The sequence below is a fragment of the Heterocephalus glaber genome, unplaced genomic scaffold (assembly GCF_053883595.1).
Source record: "Heterocephalus glaber isolate CG9 unplaced genomic scaffold, H.glaber_assembly_v1.0 deba00001532, whole genome shotgun sequence".
Lineage (NCBI taxonomy): Eukaryota > Metazoa > Chordata > Mammalia > Rodentia > Bathyergidae > Heterocephalus > Heterocephalus glaber.
The window spans coordinates 32,174,089-32,194,325 of NW_028258330.1; the positions used below are offsets into that span (position 1 = coordinate 32,174,089).

General features: G+C 38.4%; 1 protein-coding gene and 2 pseudogenes across 1 annotated transcript; all 3 read right to left on the reverse strand.

The window, feature by feature from the left end:
• Positions 1-729: 729 nt before the first annotated feature.
• Positions 730-5,010, reverse strand: LOC106009082 (olfactory receptor 5V1-like; annotated as a pseudogene).
• Positions 5,011-5,952: 942 nt separating this feature from the next.
• On the reverse strand, positions 5,953-7,004 carry LOC101725222 (histone acetyltransferase KAT7 pseudogene; annotated as a pseudogene).
• An 8,080-nt stretch (positions 7,005-15,084) lies between these two features.
• LOC101708432 (olfactory receptor 14A16-like) lies at positions 15,085-15,604 on the reverse strand. The gene is made up of 2 exons (XM_087188591.1): positions 15,365-15,604; positions 15,085-15,273 (listed from the first exon to the last, which is right to left on the reverse strand). Exons 1-2 carry the CDS (start codon positions 15,602-15,604, stop codon positions 15,085-15,087), a joined length of 429 nt encoding a protein of 142 aa, XP_087044717.1.
• Between the last annotated feature and the right edge of the window lie 4,633 nt (positions 15,605-20,237).

Here is a 20,237-nt window from a genome sequence, read left to right on the forward strand (position 1 = left end):
GGAAAAATCAGGGTAGGGAGCTCCAGGAAGGTGGAGGGCCTGTGGGCCTTTGTTCTGTGCTCTATGTAAGGGGTGAAGTCAGATCCCTCCCCAACCTGGAGCTTTGCATAACTGCATCAGCTTCCAGGCATCTCTGCCTGAGTCATTTCTTCTCCTGGTCTATGTACAGATTCTTTCTGTCACTGCTTCACTTGTCCTTGACCTACCTTTCAGGGCTTTATGTTTCAGGTGGTTCATGTGTTCACAAGAGAGTTCCTCATTCATGGTTAGCTTAGAGTTAGAAAGGGGGTGAGTGGTTGTCTGTTATACTGCATAAGTATATTGCCCTGCTTCTCAGGGGAATTTCTCTAGTACTGTTTGTCTTTATCTACTTCTAGTCAGGAATAGCTAGAAGACATAATGTGTCCCTTTCTTTCTTGTCTACAGCCCCTGCCCCTAAAAATCATGTTAAAACAAAAACAACAAACCACAGAATAATTCTGTAGGAGAGATACAAAGAAAAAAATAAACATAGATTTAAAGATACATACTTAAGTCTAACTAGAATAATATCTACTTGTGGATATACATTTCTAACATCACCTGATACTTATTCGGTGTTGGGAGAAATTTTTTTCCCCTGAGAATTCTTCCTAAGAAGTAGTTCTAAACAGAATACTAAGCAATTCTATTTTAATACTGCACTTACTGTGAACACATTCTACCACACACAGCCCTCATGAGAGCTCTTTACACCTCAATGTTCCTCAGGCTGTAGATGAAGGGTTGAGCATCAGATGATGACCCCATAGAGCATGGAGATGAGTCTGACTATGGCAGGGGAGTGTCTGTTGGAGGAGGGCCAGATGTAGGTGAAGATGGCAGTGCCATAGAACAGATAGACCACCAGAAGGTGAGAGGCACAAGTGGAGAAGCCTTTGTGCTTCCCTTCTGCAGACTGGATCTTCATGATGGTGGAGATGATATAGATATAGGAGATCAAGGTGGTCAAGAAGGAAATGAATCCACTGATACCCCCACCACTAAACAAGCATTTCAGTCACATAGGTGGATGAGCAAGACAGGGCCACCAGTGGTAGGATATCACAATAGTACTGGTTGACCAGATTGGACCTGCAGAATGTAGAGACTGTGTGGATGGCAGAATTCAGGAACCCAGCTACCCAGGTCCCAGACAACAGCTGGGCACATCTAATCTTGGTTACAATGACAGAGTAGCAAAGGGGGAAGCAGATGGCCACATACCAATAATAAGCCATGACAGCCAGCAGAAAGACTTCAGTCACAACTAGAGCCACAAGGAAATACAGCTGCAGAGCACACCCAAAAAAGGAAATGCTGTGGTCCTAGGTCAAGAGGTTGTGCGGAATGTTGGGGACAGCTGTTGATGGGCAGAATATGTCTAAGAGGGACAAGTTTGCCAGAAAGTAGTACATGGCAGTGTGCAGCTTTGCCTCAATCCAGATGGCCAAGAGGATGGACCCATTTCCCACCAAGGTGATTGGTAGATGATGGAAAATGCCACAAAGAGAGGGTAGCACACCTTGGGGAGGTCAGAGAGCCCTTTGAGGATGAGCTGAGTCACCATGGTGACATTGTAGATGTCCCTCTCCTCTCCACCAGTGTCTTTCTGGAGGGAAGAAGTCAGGGAACACAGGTTAGGGAGCCATCCATTGTGCTTCTGAGAAATTCTTGAAAAACATCTCCAAATTTATTTAGAAATTTCAGTAACCTGAACTACTGTACTCGCAGTATTTCTTGAAATAGTTGTCCTTTGACATTCATGTGGAGCGTGCCCTGTGATTACTATAGGGATCCTTGACAATTCATCTCCTTTATTATGATTTTTAGCTTTCCATGTTGTTTGTGGTTGAACATTCAGTGACAGCTGATTGTGGCTTTCTCACATCCTTGTAGGGACTTGCTTATTGTGTCTCATGTTACTTCACTGAGTAACTTTTATAATCTCTTGGAAGACTAACATCTTTGGAAGCAGAACCTGTCTATGATGTATTGGGGTGTATCTTAGACATGTTTCACACTATGTTAAATATTCATTTATCATATAGATTATGGTTATAGATTATATACATGGGTATACTCTTTATACATAACTTTTACAAATACTAGGAATTATACAAATAATAACTCATAAATGTATAATGAGCCAAAGGATTGTATAAATGGTATGTTATCTCTTCAAATATTTACTGAAAAGACATAAGAATAGAATGCCATTGTAAGTTCAAAATCATATTATTGAAATCTGAACAATAGATTTGCCATAGCAGTCCACATAATCACAATGTTTAAGAAATTCATTGAAATTCTGAACATCAGTTGTCTGGAAATTGTTCTGTCACTGTAAATATTTTTCTTTCAAATTGCATGTATGTGATAGTGAATTCATAAATGAAAGTTGTCTTGAAAATAAAATGAAAAGGTACATTTTATAGACCCCTTCTAATATACTCTGGAGAATTCATACAATCTTTGTTTGCACAGTGAAAATATAAATGACATATATGATAGATAATGATTTATTTTCACCAATGACATGAAGTTCCTTTCTGCTTTCATTTTTTTCTTCTAAGATGTAAAGAATTGCCAAGAATATGGTGCCAGATGGGGTTACTCTTGGAGAAAATCAACTTTTTGGACAATGTCTTCAAATCATGACATATAAGAGAGGAAATGGTGATAATAATGACAAAGTGATTGTGTACCATCCAGTTTTAAAGAAAGATTAATGACTGACAATTAGTTGAACAAAAAGCAATTGTCATGTCAGTTGTTAGGTTTTCAATATTCATGATTATTGAGAACTATTAAATTTTTATCTACACCTAAGCATATAACTATTTTGAAAACAGGACAGATATGGATAAATATTACAAAATGTAATTTAAGTATTAAATATTAATTTATATAATAAATGTTTATTTTAATTTTGGCTCATATTTTAAAACTTGATTTTTTAAAAGCAAAAATTATATGAAAGTCATAATCTAATTAATATGCATAATATGTTGTTTCTCATTATATAATCAACAAGTAGACATCAAAAATTGTAACAGATTTTGCCTAAATTTTGCAATTGATTAATCTTGCTCAATGAAACTTATTGCCTTGATCAATAGAATTCTTAATATGGTGAAGGGACTTATATTTATGTGCACAATCTCTTATACAAATTAATCTATATCTTATATACTTCTGGTCTAATTAGGAAAATAAACATGATATCAAATGAATAAAGTGTTATTTAGGAAGAATTTCTATTGCCTGCCTCTTTAATCTGAAATACCACTGGAGAACTTCATTGAGTAGTGATTTAGAAAATTTCCTACAAAATGTCATCTCCCCACATGATTTGTATGGTTACTGGAATCAATGCTTATTATAAGTATTCAAATATGTAGTAGGAATGAGCACAAGGAATGTGTGTCTAACATCAATTTCTATTGGAAATTGCCCAGAATTTGAGCACACTTATTTGTTATGATTTACACTCTTACCTATAGTCTATTCTAAAAGTACTATTTTTCTTTTCAGAAAACAGTTACATTAGGTTAACATTACTTCAAAAATAACACTAACCACCTGAACAAAAGTCATAAATGGATATTAAAACCAAAAGAATTAAAATTGTTTTACTTACTATCAAAATAAAGAATATATTACTTTGAACAAAAAGAGATCACATTACTGAGAATAGTTTTCAGCAAGAAATACAGAACATGATGCAACCAATGGATTGCAGCAGTCAATAAAAGCAAACTCATCACTTATACCTGGAACTCGCATCAGTTTTTAACATATAGTTTACATTATGCCTACCTCCCTAAGGAAATATCCTAAGAAGAATTCCACATGGATTATGCTTCTCTTGCTCAAAAATCCAAATGAGGGACAACTGGCCAATAAATTTCATGTAAGTTTAACCATCATTGTCAATCACAGGAGTGACATTTTTGTTGGTTTTAATGATCTAGGGTTAGGTAAAAGGAAGATTTTTTTGTAGTAATTGTAGGGATAGAATAAATTTGTGCTGCAGGCATGGTGGAGCATCCCTGTAAACTCAGCACTCCAGAGGCTGAGGCAGGAGGATGGCCATGAGTTTGAGGCCAGTCTGTGCTACATAGTGAGTTCAAGGCCAACTAGAGCTATGTAGTGAGATCCTTCTCCAAACACCAAAATAAATAAATAAGTAAATAAGGAAATAAATGAGTAATATTTAATTGGTGTTATGCTAACTTTGCTGTGATTATAGTAATCAGTCTTCCAACATATGGTTATACCATTAAAGTTTTTTATAAAATATTTTCATGGGAGAACAATAAACTTTAACTGAATTTTAATCATGATGGCATACTTTTATTTTGTGAAGACTAGGTGTCATCCACACAAAGAACCAACATGAGAATAGTTTAGATTCAAAGTGTGTGGAAAAACAAGCCCATTGTACCTATAACTCGATGAACAAGTATACATTGATATATATTTTTTTCTGAGCAGAGAACATGTTTTATTGAGTAGATATAGAAGAGCACATTCTACCACACACGCGGAAGGATGTGGCATCTGTAGAAGGCCTTCACCCCTTAAGAAAACCCCCAGTGAAGTTGCTTTTGGATAAGGTTGAACAGTGACGCTGGAGGGGAGCCGCCAGGGACCATGCTTAAAACCAGCTCCCTGCAACCCACAGTGAGTATCAGCAGTGTACAGAGATGACTAGAGCAAGGCACGAATGACCAGAGTTGGGATTGTGGGGAGGGCGACATGTCAGACATCAAAGGCTGCCCCCAAGATAGCAGGTTTTAATGGGCATGGGAGAAATTAGAGGGAGCGTCTCTTCCTGTACTCAGACAACACCGAAGTAGGAAATCAGAGGAGAGAGGGACGGTGGCGCATCCCAAAGAGGAAGGGGAGGAGGAGGAGCTTCGGGGGATGGAAGTCCTTCAGATCTACAGGAGGGGGTGACGCTGCTGGAGAAGCAAACCTAGGCATTGCGGCCACTCTGCCTCACTGAGTCACAGGTTGCAATGTGGAAATCATTTCCGGTCACTCTCAACTTCTCCCAGAGGCTCAGGGCAAAATCAGTGTGACTGATGTGCAAGTGGAGGGTTGTGCAGCAGAGCTAACCAGTCACCATGGAGCACGATCAAGAGAGCTGGAAAGTATTTTGGCACCTGCAAAATTAAAGGGGCCAAGGGACAAAAAGAGCATGTTCACTTCAGGGCACTTTTTGGTGAAGTGAAAAGAAGCATCCATTCTCTTCCACCAAGACTCTGCCCACTGCCCACAGGTGAGCACCAATCCATATGGAATCACTGCCTTATTCCTCTCACCATCATCTGATTCAGATGGATTGTTCACTGTGACTGAGACTAATGCCTAGGAGGCTCTTCACCAGTCCTTTGCTCTGGTCAGCCAGGTAAGGACAGAAAGGGAGGCATAAAAGGGAAAGCAAGGTGCAATCTGAGGTGAACGGTCCCAGGTGCTGCCCCTTCCCCACCACTCCCCAAACACGAGTGGGAGGAGGAACTGCAAAGGTCCTGCCATGGCAACCGCATTGGAGGTCTGGTGACCAGGTGGCAAGAAGCACTAGAACGAAGCTCAGAGGACATGACACACCTCATGGGGCAGAGGACATGAGGCAGAACCAGTGACTGGACAGGTACAGTACCAGAACAGAACTCCTTGGGTCAGTGCTTCGAGGGAGCCGCACCACAGGCTGGTGCAGGTCCCATCCAGGCAACCTCACTGAGGCCGAGACAACAGTTCCTCAGAACCAGCATCTGCAGTGATCACGAGGGTGGAGCCAGGACAGACCTGAGGGGACTGGCCTTCCCAAAGGGTACTGCACTTGCCAATCAAGAGAGCAACAGAAATGACAGACAGATCCCTAAGGGAAGGATTCCTACTGCTGGGGTTAGCTGGCTCAGAGTGATGGACCACTTTAAGTGCCCTTGGGAGGGGTCTATTTTAAGCAGCTTGTATCCATGGTTTTATTGGCTTTGGACTATTTGGCCTCTTTGGCTATCCACTCATCAATCAGGTCCTGCCTCTTTAAAACCAGGTGTTTTCCTTTCCAATACTTGAGCATTTGAAGGGCTTGCAGAATGCTGACAATGTCCACGGGGTTCACAGCAGTCTCCTGGCTGATTTCTTTGATAGAAATCTCTTTGCCTTGGAAATTATGCAGGTAGCAGAGGAGCACTTCTTTCCAGTAACTGTGATAGCTTATGAGCCCCAGATCTGAGATCGATCATTCTGGGGAGCTGACTTTTTCCTCCACTTTGGAAAGTAAATAACTGAAATCAATGAGCATCTTGTCATAGCCCTGTCTCATGTACTGAGGCATGGTAAGGATACAGGATACGTTGTAGTTGAGGAATGAATTCTTTCCTTGGAAAAATATCCAATCAGGTGACAGCCAGTGTTGTCTGCTTCTGTCATGATGTAGAACAGGAAGGGCTCTACATCGTAATATAATGTCTTGTGGTCCAGAAATAGCTTGGCCAACAGGCACAGGTTTTGGCAGTAGATTTTGTTTTTCTTGCCATCTACTTCAAACACTGAGATGGAGCCTTTGTGATATTTTTCGTCTCCGGGCCAGTGTTTCCACACACACTTGGCCAGGTACCAGTGGAGTATCATTTGGCTCTTCATGTATTTTAAACAGAATTCACACATGTAGAGACGTCCCAGCCGCGCATACTCCAGAGAATGGTACCGAGTATCGAGCTCATAGTGGCCAAAGGTGATTGTTTTAATCATGTTGCTCCCCTCTGTAATTTGGCCTTGCAGCCTTAACTGCTCCAAATCCTCTGAGGCCCGGGCTTGTGCTCTGCGGAAGAGATCCAAGTCATACTCGCTTGTCAGGTTTTCTAAGAAAGGTTCCTGAGTGTTCCCGTAGGTCTACCTGTGCTCCATTTATTTCTCTTTCTGTTCTTTGCTCAGTTCAGAATTTCTTTTCTTCTTAAGTTCAGCCACCTTTTCTTTATATCGCAGCTGCCTTTCTGTTGGTGCCTGCCACCACACACTGGGGACAGCACCTACTCACACTTAATGCAGCTCATGACCTAGCCAGGTAGGCCTTTTTTGTTTGTACATTGATATATTGATGAAAAATACAAATAATGTTTGCTGATAGGTGATAGATAGAGGGAGGGATGGAGTGATAAAGACCCAAACACATGCAGTATGGTTAGGGATTATGAGGCCAAATGGGAGAGCCACAGTATTTCAATTTTTCAAGTTATGATGTTTCTAATTTTTCAAAATATAAAATGGAAAATTTCAAACACGAACATAAAAAATAACAGAGAGATGAATAAATCACACATTTCACCCTGCAATCACATCCCTGCTCAACTTTATGTTACTGTAGAAAGAACAACAGCTCAATTTCCTAACACACCTCACCTTTGGGAACATTTCAACCACAATCTTGTGCTCAGGTGGGCCATGTGCTTCTTGTCAACAGAGTTCATGGGTGGGGGTGGGGCTGGGGGGCCTGGGCTCACTTTTTAGCAGCTGAAAAGAAAGAAATTCGTGTTTGCTACTTAGGCATTTTTCAGTCTGTCTTCAGGTTTTATATTACAGTCTTTATAGTTCATGAAACAGATTTTAATCTATATTTTTATATGTGACTTTATTTAGGCTTTAGACAAATATTGATACCCTGTTATAAAATATGCAAATATGCCTATATATTTCACATCTCCCAAATCCTCATCCCTTCCTCTGGAATTCAGTTGAAATTTGTGTGACTGAAGATCCCAATGCCTTGACTTTGAGACTTTCTTTCAGCACTGCTGCTCTCCCACACTCAGGCCCTTGCCTGTCTCCCATCTGAACCTGCAGACCTGAACAGCTCAGCACCCACCCATACTTGGTTCTCCTCAGGGTGTTCCTGCTTCCAGGCCCAGACCCAGCACAGAAAGCACCTGGCTCCCAGCACCTTCTCACTGAGGGCGTCAGAGGCCCGAGTTTCACCCACCCAGCTCCTGCTCTAACTGTGCACTGGCTGGGTGCTTTACACAGGACAGGGCTGCTCAGACCCTTTCTCTGGGATGCCAGGTCTACAAGAGTTCAGCCTGGCTTTCTGTGGCCTTGAGGTCCAGACCTGGTGGACTCCGGCAAGGATCCCTGCAGGGTAAGATAGGAGGATTGGGTGGCAGGACTGGCTAGCAGGGTCTGCTCAGGACAGCCCATGCCAGGAGAGCTGAAGGTCTCCTCTGGCTCAACATCCAGGGCTCCACCACCTCTCTGTCCACACTGATGACCATGCTGCCCATGCCTGCCCTCTGGGACACATACATGTGAGCACTGCTCAGCACACTCAGCCTGCAGCTGCACCAGCCCCACCAGGAGCAGGAGGGGTCAGCATGGGAAGGCCCTGGAGAAGGCTCTTGAGAACAGTTCCAGGGTCCTGGGTGCTGTAGCTGTGGAAGTGTTATCAGGTCACCATCAAATGCAAGGGAATTCTGGGCACATTACTTTGTATCTGAAATAGCTTTCATAAAAATAGTGATTACTCTTAGACACTGTGTATATTCTGACTTATCTCTGTGTGTGTATGCAAGAAGTTATATATAATATCTGGCTCATAGAATTTAAAATATTAATACTAAGCTGTTACATATTGTACTTTTAATTTGTCTTTAAATTAGATAGAATGATTTATCCAAACTCTCCAAAAGTTACTTGCATTCTTACTAGTCTCACTACGTTGTCCAAATATGTATGTACTACATTTTAAATTAAATATTTTCAAGCTGAAAATACTCAGGTTGAAATATTTGAAAAACATCTGGCTTATTAGATACATTGCAATAGTTTTAGCTCTGAGTTTTTGTTTAGTTTTTGTAATTTATCACTATTATATATTTTCTTGTTTTATGTATTTTTATGATGGAGTTAGCAGTATGGGGATAGCACTCATCCAAATAACATCAATGAATATGCCTTTCAGTCTGCTGATTACAATTTCCAATCTACTGTTCATCCAGCTGGAACAAGAAAATAGGATCAGCTGAATGAGATACATATATGTGATATGTGTATATTCCAGTGTGTGATCATTGATAGAGAAAGTGGCTAATTTCTACATTCTTTTTCAGAGAAGTAGAAGTGAACACACTTTGATTTTCCTTTTACCATCGAGTGTGTGGTCAGGGCAATAACAACAAATGTCAGAGTAAAGTGATGTAAGTCCTGGACACCTGAGGAAGAGTGTGTCCTGAGCTGGCTGCTTCACTGTAAAGCACAAAGTGCCTGGAGAGAAGACAACCCTTTTTTCAATAACCCAGTACTGCTCCATGACTCAGATCATCTGCTGCATTTATTTTTTTATTAATTTTATTGGTACATTTTAAGTATACAATACAATTACATTCATCATTGGAAATTTGCACCTTTACATAATCTCACTTAGTTCTTATTTTTTCCCATTCCCATGGCCTCCCTGCAACCCCTCCATGCTGCATTTATTGTAACAGTTATTCTTTCTAGACTGTCAAGATCTATGGCTTTATATTTCTAGAATTTAAAATATTATTTCTAAGCTCGTATTCACTGCATTTCATATTAGTCTTCAAATTAGGCACAATGATTAATCCAAACTCTTTCTTCTAAAAAATTACTTGATCTCTTACTAGTCTCATTACACTGTCCATATAGGCATGATGGTCACTTTGTGTAGATTTGTGTGACCCCATGGTGTTCATGGGAAATTGTGCTGCTGCTGCATGTGTAGATCCATGTAATGAGCAATGGCCTCTTTACAGTGTTTTTGCTTGCAGCCTGTCAGTGTGACACATGCATTCACTTCTTCATTTAATACCCTTTATCAGCATTTTGTGCTATGCAGCAAAGAAGTAATGTACATGCTGCAAATAGCAACTTAAGTATTACATTCTTCTTTGGTGTTATTATTAAATGTCTGACTAGTTTTTATTTTGCCTTTGAAATTTTCCTTGCTGATACATAGATATACAATAGATTTTCAATTTTGATATAATATACTATGCTCTTGGTTATAGAACTCTCTGCTTGATATTTCAAGCAATTTTCCTTCTGGTGTAGATTCATAATATTTTCTCAATTGAAAATCATAATAGAATTTCTAGTTTTAGTTTTTTTAGGACACTACACACTGATTTCCATAGCAGTTGTGCTAGTTTACATTCCCACCATCGATGCAGAAAGGTTCCTTTATTCCTGGGACTCACCAGCATTTGTGATTATTTGAGTTCTTGACTAGCCATAATTTCTGGGGTAAGATGAAATCTCAGTGTCATTTTAATTTGCATTTCTCTAATGGCCAGCAATGTTGATCATTTTTCATTACTTATTGGAATAATGTTAGGTGAACTAAATCAAACCCACAACTTTAAATATCACATGGCTTTTCTTATGTGAGAAACCCAAAATATAAATAAAGAGGAAAATAAAGGATTGAAAATAAGTAGGGAGAACTTTTTCAAATGAAAGAAGAAGAGATACAGCAGAAGAGAAGAAAGGGAAAAAGGATTTGTAAAAAGAGAGAACTGAACTAAACTGTAATTAGAGCTTTTTCAAATGGGAAGGGGAACAAAAATTGGAGGGAAGGGGTAGGGATGGGAGGGAAAGGGACAAAAGAGATGAAGATGGGTTATGGACATGCACCAAATCCCCATGAGAAAGGTAATCATTATGTATTTCAATCATGTACTAATAAAATACATAATTAAAACAAGGAAAATAAAGAAAATCATGATGTTTGTGAATAGGGCATTTTTGCGCCTTTCTTTGTCCATGACCAAGGAGAGATATTACTTTACTGATATGTGTAGTGAAAAGTCTTAGTCTACTCACTCTTCAGGCCTCAAGCACACATTACACTTAGGTTAATGACACCCACCCCATCATACTCTCATCACCAGGACCCTGAGTGAGGGGACTTGTGTGCAGCCTGCTGACATCTCCACCTCCCTTTTCCTCCACCTCTCTTCATTGCTCTTCTCCATCTTCCATGTGACTTCCACCACGTTAGGTGCTCAGACATGTCAGATCATGCAGCAATCACCTGTCTGTGCCCAGCTTCTTTCACTGAGCATAAGGCTTCCAAGGTTCATCCGGGCTGTTATACAATAAGATTTCTTGGGGGAGGGGGTAGTCCAAATAATATTGCAGTTTCTGTGAATCACATTCTGTTGGTATGTTCATTTGGACACTGAAATTATCACCTGTCTTGGATGCTCTGAATGATACTGTAGTGGATGTGGAGTGCAGATAGCAATTGAAGATCCTCATTTCCTTCATTGAACTATGTGCTTAGCAGAATTTCAGAATTCTAAAAGAGTTCTTTATTTACCTTATAAGGAATCTCTGAGATAAGTTTCACATTTTCTAAACTAACTGATACTCTCAACAACAAGGTAAATGTGTTCATTTTCTCCCAAATCTTCACGAGCACTTACTATGACATCTATGATGTGGGATCAAAACATGCTAAATGCTGGTATTATGAAGGTACTTATAACAGCAAAAGACACATTCTCATTAATCCCCTCAAAGTACTCTCCTTCCTTTGTACACAGTTCCATTTGACCCAGCTATTCCTCTTCTTGGTATCTTCCCAAAAGAATTAAAAGCATCACACCATAATCATACATGCAAAGCCATGTTTAAAGTAGCACAATTTTTATAGTTAAGTCATAGAAACAGCCAAGATGCCCATCATCAGTTGAATTGTTAAAGAAGATGTGTTTTTTAATATAAGGATAAAATATATATCCTCTGCCATAAGGATAAAATTGACACATTTTTAGGTAATTGATGTACCTTAAGACCATACTTGTAAGTGAAATAAAGCAGACATAGATGTTTAAATATTGCAATGTTTCTCTGTTGCGAGAAACCAAAAGGTAAAATAAAGACCAAAATGTATAATAAATATTGGGAAATAGGAAGAAAGTGTTCAACTGGGAAGAGGAACAAGGGAAGGGGGAGGGGAAATGAAAGAAGAGAACACAAAAAGGACAATAGAAGGAAAAAATGGAAACAAAGCTTTTGTAAATAAGGAGGGGAATGAAGACTGGTTGAAGAGAGGGGAAGGGATAGGGAAAAAAGAAAAATCAAGATATATCATGTGCAAGTAAAAATTCCCTATGATGATGCATGTGATCATTGTGCATATCTACAGTATACCAATAAAACTATACCTATGAAAGTAACAGGGTCGGTGAGTGTAAAGAAAATGTGCCATTTACACTGCATGAAACACTATTCCATCCTAAAATGGAGGAATTTTTTCATGTGCACCAGCATGGCTGCACCTGGAGGACACTCTGCTATGTGAAATGAGTGGGGCACAGGAAGACAAACACTGCATGATTCACTTATATGTGATTCTCACAAAGCTGACTTCATAGACCAACAAAGAAAAATTGGTGTTACCAGATTAGCAGAGGGGATTAGATGAGGAGATAGAAAATATTGACCAAGTGTACAAATTTTAATTAAACAGAAAGAATAAGCTGAAGTGATTGTCTTAATTACTTTTTCATTGCTGAGACAAAATACCCAACACCCACAATTAAAAGGAAAGGTTTATTTTAGCTCACGGTTTGTAGAGGTTTCAACCCATAGTTGGCTGATTCCAAGGCAGAATGGCATGGCAGAATGGTGCCACAGAGGAGAAACAGTCCATGGCAGGCAGGAGGCAGCAAGCATCAAAGCAGAAGCCTCTCCCTTTTATCCCTTCAAGGCTTTTGGGTGGTGACACCCACAACCGGGGTGGCCTTGTGATTATCCACACCCAGAACCAGGCTTAACAGATCAGTGGAGCAATTTAATAATCACATACTCATAATCCTAGCATAACACAATTTAATCACACACCCTAGATCCAGCCATCTCGGAAAAGCCACACCTATGAGTGCATGAGGCTGTAGGTGGACATCTAGATACAAGTCATAAGAGTGATCAGTTGCACAGAATGGTGACTCTAATAGTAATGTATTGCATATTATCCATGTGCTAAAAAAGTAGATTTTAAATGTTTCATGCCCCAAACTGGTACAAATATCAAATGATAAATTTCTTAATTTGCCACATTTAAGCATTATGTTTTGTGAAACATAAGAAATCACACTGCATCACATAATTAGATATAGTTGTTATTTGTTGATGAACAATTGATTTAATTAATAAATGACATTATTAAAAACAAAAGTTCTAGAAATAAAAAATTTCCGATAAGTAAATACTTGAGTTTCATGATTGAAATTGTTTAACTCATGATGATACATTATCTCATAATGCACAAAAACAAATATTAACATGAAATTTTATGAAGCCTCTAATAAAAATAATATCATCTAGGTAGAAAGACAAAAAGAACAGGAGTGAACCAATTTTATAATTTAACTCTGGAAAATAAAAGTCAATCTACTTGTTCATTCAAACTTCTGGAGGAAAATATACCTGGACAGAAAATCTGAATACAAATTTAAATTGAAATTATTAGGACAAAATAAATTTATGTTTCAACATTTGAAGATTCATAATTAACATGATCTTTGTAAGAGTGAGATTTAAATACAAATTAGAGATTCATTTTTCCTTGAAAACAGCTGGGCAAATGAGCTAGGTACAGACATATTTTGAAAAGAAATGTGGCTATGTTAGTTAGCTTGGTTGGGGCAAATATTTTTACAAATGCAGAAATCACTAAGTTTGTACCTTACATACAGTTGTGATTGTCACCTATACCTACATAAAGCTGGAGAAGAACAGATGTAGCCTGCTCAGTGGTGAAACACTGAAATTGGAAGTATCTCAGGCATCAGAGGAGAGTGAGCCACATCCAGACCTTGACCAGGTCATGATCTGTATGACAAGATGTGCATGGTGTCAAACATCACTTGTTTCTGCCAGGAGCAATAAGTATGGAGACCCAGGGAGCCTGATGTGCCTGATGTTCCAGGGCTGAACTGGGGCTAAATGGGTACCACAGCCTGGATCCTGAGGTTTTCTCAGACAGGGCTTCTACATGAAACAGATGGAGAATTTGGAACTCAACTCAGTTCTGATACACTGAAATAATATGTATTTTAGTCACTAGGATCCAGGTTCAGATCTTCAGAGTCAGAAAAATAAAATCCTTACCATTATGAGTGAATCCACTTGTACAGGCTACTTGATGAGAAATATTTAACTCACATGGAGGCATCACCTGCTGCTCTCCAGGTAAATCCCCATAGCATTCATGGTTCCATCTGTCTCCCTGTTACAGTCTGATTCCTGTTTTTCATTACAGCCAAGGTTTGAGAGGATCAACATGATACATCTTTTTATCCAGAACAAAGAGAGAACCCAAAAGCTTCCAAACTACAATATTTTGTAGGTCAGTTATTTTGCACCCTAATTTTCATTGAATGTATCAAAAGCATTTTAGAAGATAAAGCAGAAGGCGCTGGCAAGTTTCTCAGTCTTGATCACCCCATTGTGTTCTCAGACCTGAGTTGTCACCTGTCTAATCCTCTTGACACTTATCCTTGCCTGAGTGGAAGAGTGAGTGCAAAGAGCACAGTGCAGACAGCAGGGTCTTCTCACAGGACCACTCAGTACATTTCTCCAGGTTGGTCAGATCCAGACCTGAGATCCTCTCAACAGCACAGGCATCTGGTAAGTTGTAACATGTATTCAACACCCTGCTCCTTATGATGCCTGACTTTGTTGTCAGCTCAAAGTGATCCCAAATATATTCAAAACATATGTGCTCCAGACATCTAGTGTTTCAGGAAATGGGCATAAAATATACAACATATACAAAATATCCAGCAAGGAAAATACTATGTAAATTTTTATTGCATCATAGCAAGAACAGACAAGAAAATATGTAAAGACAACTAAAATACACAACTCATATGTGTAGATTATAATGTAAGAACATAGAGCAAGTAAATTAAATCACTTTCATCTGTATTTTAATATTCATGTTTCAGTCAAAAAATCCTGGACTGGGAACTCAGAGAATCTGTTGAACATTCTTTGCAGAGCAGCATTGATCTCCCTGTTATGTAGCCATTAGATGATGGGGTTCACAAATGGGGGCACCATGCTATAGAGAAGAGCAGTGATCAGATTCTTAAGAGTTGGTTCATTTTCAATGGGACCTAAGTAAGATGTTGCCCCTGAAATGACCAACAATAGGAGGATGTCCAGATGTGGAGTACAGGTGGATATGACTTTGTTTTGGGCTTCCACAGAATGAACCTTAAGCACAGATGAAAATATGTTAGTGTATGATAAAAAACATAAAGGAAAAACATAGTAACACAAGACAAATGCATAGAGCAGTGATTACAAGTTCTGAAAACTGGATATCTGAAGATGAAATCCTCAGAATTTGAGTAACATCACAGAAATATTGCTGGGTCACATTGGTCTTGGTGAAGGAAAGCCTGCATAGAGAGCCTGTGCGGATAGCAGAGTAGAGCAGACCAGAGGACCAGGAACCAGTTGTGGCCTGGGAACACAGACTCAGGGTGATGATGAGCCCATAGTGCAGAGGGTGGAAAATGGCCAAGTAGGGGTCACAGGACATGACCGCCAGGAGAGCAATCTCTTCTGATCCCAAAAGGATATAGAGGAAATTCTGTGCAGCACACCTTGCCAGGGATCTAGGCCTCACTGTGACTTTGGGAACAGCTGAGAGGTTGCTTATAAAAAAGTACATGAGATAAAACTATTAAAATGAATAATTGATAATTTGAAATAGGAAGAAAAGGTTCAAAGGGGTAGGGGAAGTGGGAGGGGAAGGGGAAATGAAAGAAGGGAAAGGAAACATTATGAGAAAAGAAAAAAATGGAAACAAAGTCTATGGAAATAGGGAAGGGTGGAGGGGTGAATGGCACACAGGCAATGGGAAAAAAAATGAGAACCAAGATACATCACATACAGGTACAAGCACCCAATGATGAATGCAAATGTTTTGTACACCTAAAATGTACCAAATAAAAGAATTTAAGCAAAAAAAAGTACATGGGAGAGCACAGATGTATGTCTGTCATAATGAGAGTGACAGTCAACAGATTTCCTGTTACTTCTCCCAGATAAATCACTAAGAACAGCACACCTTGCAGAAGCTGGAGCTCCTAGGAGCCTGTGACATACATGAAGAGGAATTCTGTGAAGATGGTGAGGTTGTCCATGTCTGCCCACCTGCCATGGTCTCTATAGAGTCAGAGGTTAAAGTGAGCAGTGGATGTTACAAGCAGAATGCAGAGCACCCATTAGAGCTACAGTGTGGCTTCTTATGAGGAATTCAGGAAACAATAAGTGGATAAAATGAAGTATCTTGCAATCTACTGAATGTACATATTTTTGTTTTGATTTTTCTTTCCCCAAACTGCTGACATCCTTTAGTTTTTATACTCATAGAATGAGAAAATTATGCAATATAGTATTTAAAATGAAATCAAGTTCCAACAATCTTTCATTTTTTCAGTATTTTCAAAATGATTTTAAATTTTACCTGGAGATCTCAATATTTTTCCATTTGCTTCACTTTTGTGTATGTCCCATATCTACTCTATGAGAGCTTCTCTGTCAGCCCTTGAGTTTGGAAATCCCTCATCTCTTCCTCATTGTCTAAGTCATAGTGATATGACTGTGATATGGTCCTTCTGTGGCTGATGATCTCCTGTTTTCCCTAAAAGATCTAACGTGTAAACCTGAGCTTCCTTTGATGATGACATTGATCTACAGGACACCAGGCTGGTCATGCCACACTTTTCTTTCACTTCAGATAGTCTTCATGACCAGTGTGTCAGCCCTGTCCTTTCTTCTTTGTACCATCATCTATGCATCCTGGATGTAAAAGGTCTAATTCCCTACCAGTAGTATATTTCCTATTTTATTCTGATACCTCCTTGTCTGCATATTTTATAGAAAAAAATTTAAAGTACTCATCCATGATGCAACCTTGTGCTAGACATGGATTGTTATATTTAATGAGGTGTCAACACTCTCTGCAGACCTCTCCCTGATTGATTTCAGAACTTTTCTCAAGTCTCTTTATTCTAAGATTTATTTAACCTTAATTCATTTTCTTATGTTTTTTTCTCATTAATTTTATTGGTACATTGTAGGCATACAATACAGTTACATTCATCATTGTACTTTTACATGATGTATCTTGGTTTTTATTTTGTCCCCATTCCCATTTCCTCCCTTCACCCTCTCCACCCTTCACTATTTACAAAGACTTTGTTTACATTTTTTCCTTTCCCTACCCCTCCCACTTCCCCTGCTCTTTTAGACCTTTTCTTTCTAGTTCAAATTATCAATTATACATTTTTATTCTTATTTATATGTTTAGTTTTTCATACCAGAGAAACTATTTCATATTTACACATGTGCCCTATTTATTTCACTTAAGATTATGGCTTCAATGTGCATCCATTTAGCAATAAATATCTCTAGTTTCTTGTTCTTTACTCCTGAGTAGTACTCCATTTTATTAAAAAAAACCCCACATCTACTTTATCCAGTCTCCAGTTGATGGGCACTTGGGCTATTTCCAAGTTTTAGTTATTACAAACTGTGCCACTATAAACGTGGGTGTGCATATATCACTGTGGTATGATTCTTTTTAAAAAATTCTTTTGGGAAGATACCCAGCAGAGGAATAGCTGGGTTAAATGGGATCTCTAATCCGAGTTTTTTGAGGGATCTCCATGCTGATTCCCACAGTGGTTGCACCAGTCTACACTCCCGCCAACAATGGAAAACTGTTCCTCTCTCTCATAACCCTGCCAGTATTTTGTATTGGATAATTTCTTGATAGCAGCCATTCTTTCTGTGGTGAGGTGGAATTTCATCATTGTTTTCATCTGCATCTCTTGAATGACCAGTGATGTTGAATATTTTTTCATATGTTTATTTCTGCTTTTAATTCTTTGTCTGAGAAATGTCTGTTCATTTCAGATGCCCATTTTTGGATTGGATCTTTATATTGGTGGGTATGATTTTTTTGTTTTTTATATATTCTGGATAGTGTCTCTTAGCTCTGCCAGTGGTTTCTCTTGCAGTGCAGAAGCTTTTTAACAAGATGGGATCCCAGTTGCTTATTCTTTATGCTAGTTCTCATTCTACTGAGGATTTGTTCATAAATTCTTTTCCTATGCCAATATCTTCTAGAGTTCTACCTAACTTATCTTCCAGCAAGTTTAGTGTTTCTGTCTTAATATTTAGATATCTAATCCACTTTGATTTTAATTTAGTGCTTGGTGAAATATAGGGGTCTAATAATCTTTGGCAAGTTGAAATCCAGTTTTCCCAACACCATTTATTAAAGAGGTTATATTTCCTCCTGCTAGGATGGTTGGCTCCTTTGTCAAAGATGAGGTAGCTGAGTATGTCTGGAGTTCTTTCTGTATCTTCTAATCTGTTCCACTGATTCTGGGGTCTGTTTTTATTTATCACAGTGGCTTTGTAAGACATCTTCAAGTCTGGATTGTGATACCTCCTCTCATGTCACTGTTGCCTAGAATTGATTTAGCTATTCTCAGTCTTTTCTGGTTCAAAATGAATTTTTGGATTGTTTTCTATAGTTCTGTGAAATATACTTTTGGGATTCCATTGAACCTATATAGCAGTTTTGGAAGTATGGTCATTTTCACTATATTGGTTCTTCCTACCCAGGAACAGGGGATATCATTCCATTTTCTTATATAATCTTTGATCTGTTTTTTCAGAGTGTTGTAGTTTTCAATAGTATTTTGCTTTCCTTGTTAGATTGATTCCTAGATATTTCATTTTTTGTGATGCTATTTTGAAAGGAATTTTTCCCTGATCTCTATATCAGTGAATCTGTTAATTTTGTAGAAGAAGGCTATCAATTTTCAGTATTTACCTTGTATCTAACTATGCTATTCAATCTGTCAATTAAGTCTAGAAGTCTTTTGGCAGAGTTTTTGGGGTCTTCTATGTAGAGCATCGTATCATCAGCAAACAATGAGAATTTAGCCTCTTCCTTTCCTATCTCTATTATTTTTATTTCTTTCTCTTGTCTAATAGTAGTGACTAATATTTCCAAAATTATATTGAACAAGAATGGTGATAGTGAATATCCTTGTCTTGTTCCTGATTTTAGTATGAAGGTTTTCAGTTTTTGACCATTTAGTATAATGTTGGCTGTTGGTTTTTCATAGATAGCCTTTATCAAGTTGAGATAAAGACCATCTATTCCAATGTTCTGCAGGATTTTTTATCATGAATGGGTGTTGAAATTTGTTTAATACTTTTTCTGCATATATTGCAATGATCATGTGGGTTTTTTACTGGCTATGTTAATACTGTGTATTACATTTATTGATTTATGTATTTTGAACCATCCTTACATCCATGGGATAAATCAGCCTTAGTCAGAGCATATGATCTTCTTGATGACCCCCTGTATTCTGTTTGCCAGTATCTTATTGAGAATTTTTGCATCTATGTTCATTAGGGAGTTTGGCCTATTGTTCTCCTTTTTGGTTGGGTCTTTCTCTGATTTTGGAATCAGTGTAACACTTGCTTCCAGGAATGAATTCAATAGTATTGCTTACCTTTCAATTTCATTGAATATTTTAAATAGTAGTGGCAATAGTTTTTCTCTAAATGTCTTGTACAATTCAGCAGTGAAATCATCAGGACTCGGGTTGACTCGGAGTTTTCTTAGTTGGTAAATTTTTAATTATGTTTTCAATTTCACTCATTGAAATTGAGGTGTTTAGAATTTTTATATATTCTTCATTCAACTCTGGTAATTCATATGTATCTAGAAATCTGTCCATTTCTTCTGTATTTTCCTTTTTATTAGAGTACAGGTTCTCCAAATAGGTATTGATGATCCTCTCAATTTCTGCTGGCAGTGATGACTTCAACTTTTTCATTCCTAATTGCATCGATTTGAGCCTTTTATTTCCTTTTTTGATAAGGGTGGATTTTTTGATAAGGGTGGTTTATCAATTTTATTTATTCTTTTGAAAAATCAACTCTTCGATTTGTTAAATTTTGTACCATTCTTTTAGACTCCATTGCAGTGCTTTCTGCTCTAATCTTTATAATTAACTCCCTTGTATGAGCTTTGGGGTTGTCTTGCTCTTCTTTTCCTAGGAGCTTAAGGTTCAGCATTAGGTTGTTTATTTGAGCTTGCTCTATTTTCCTAGTATGAGCATTCACTGCTATGAATT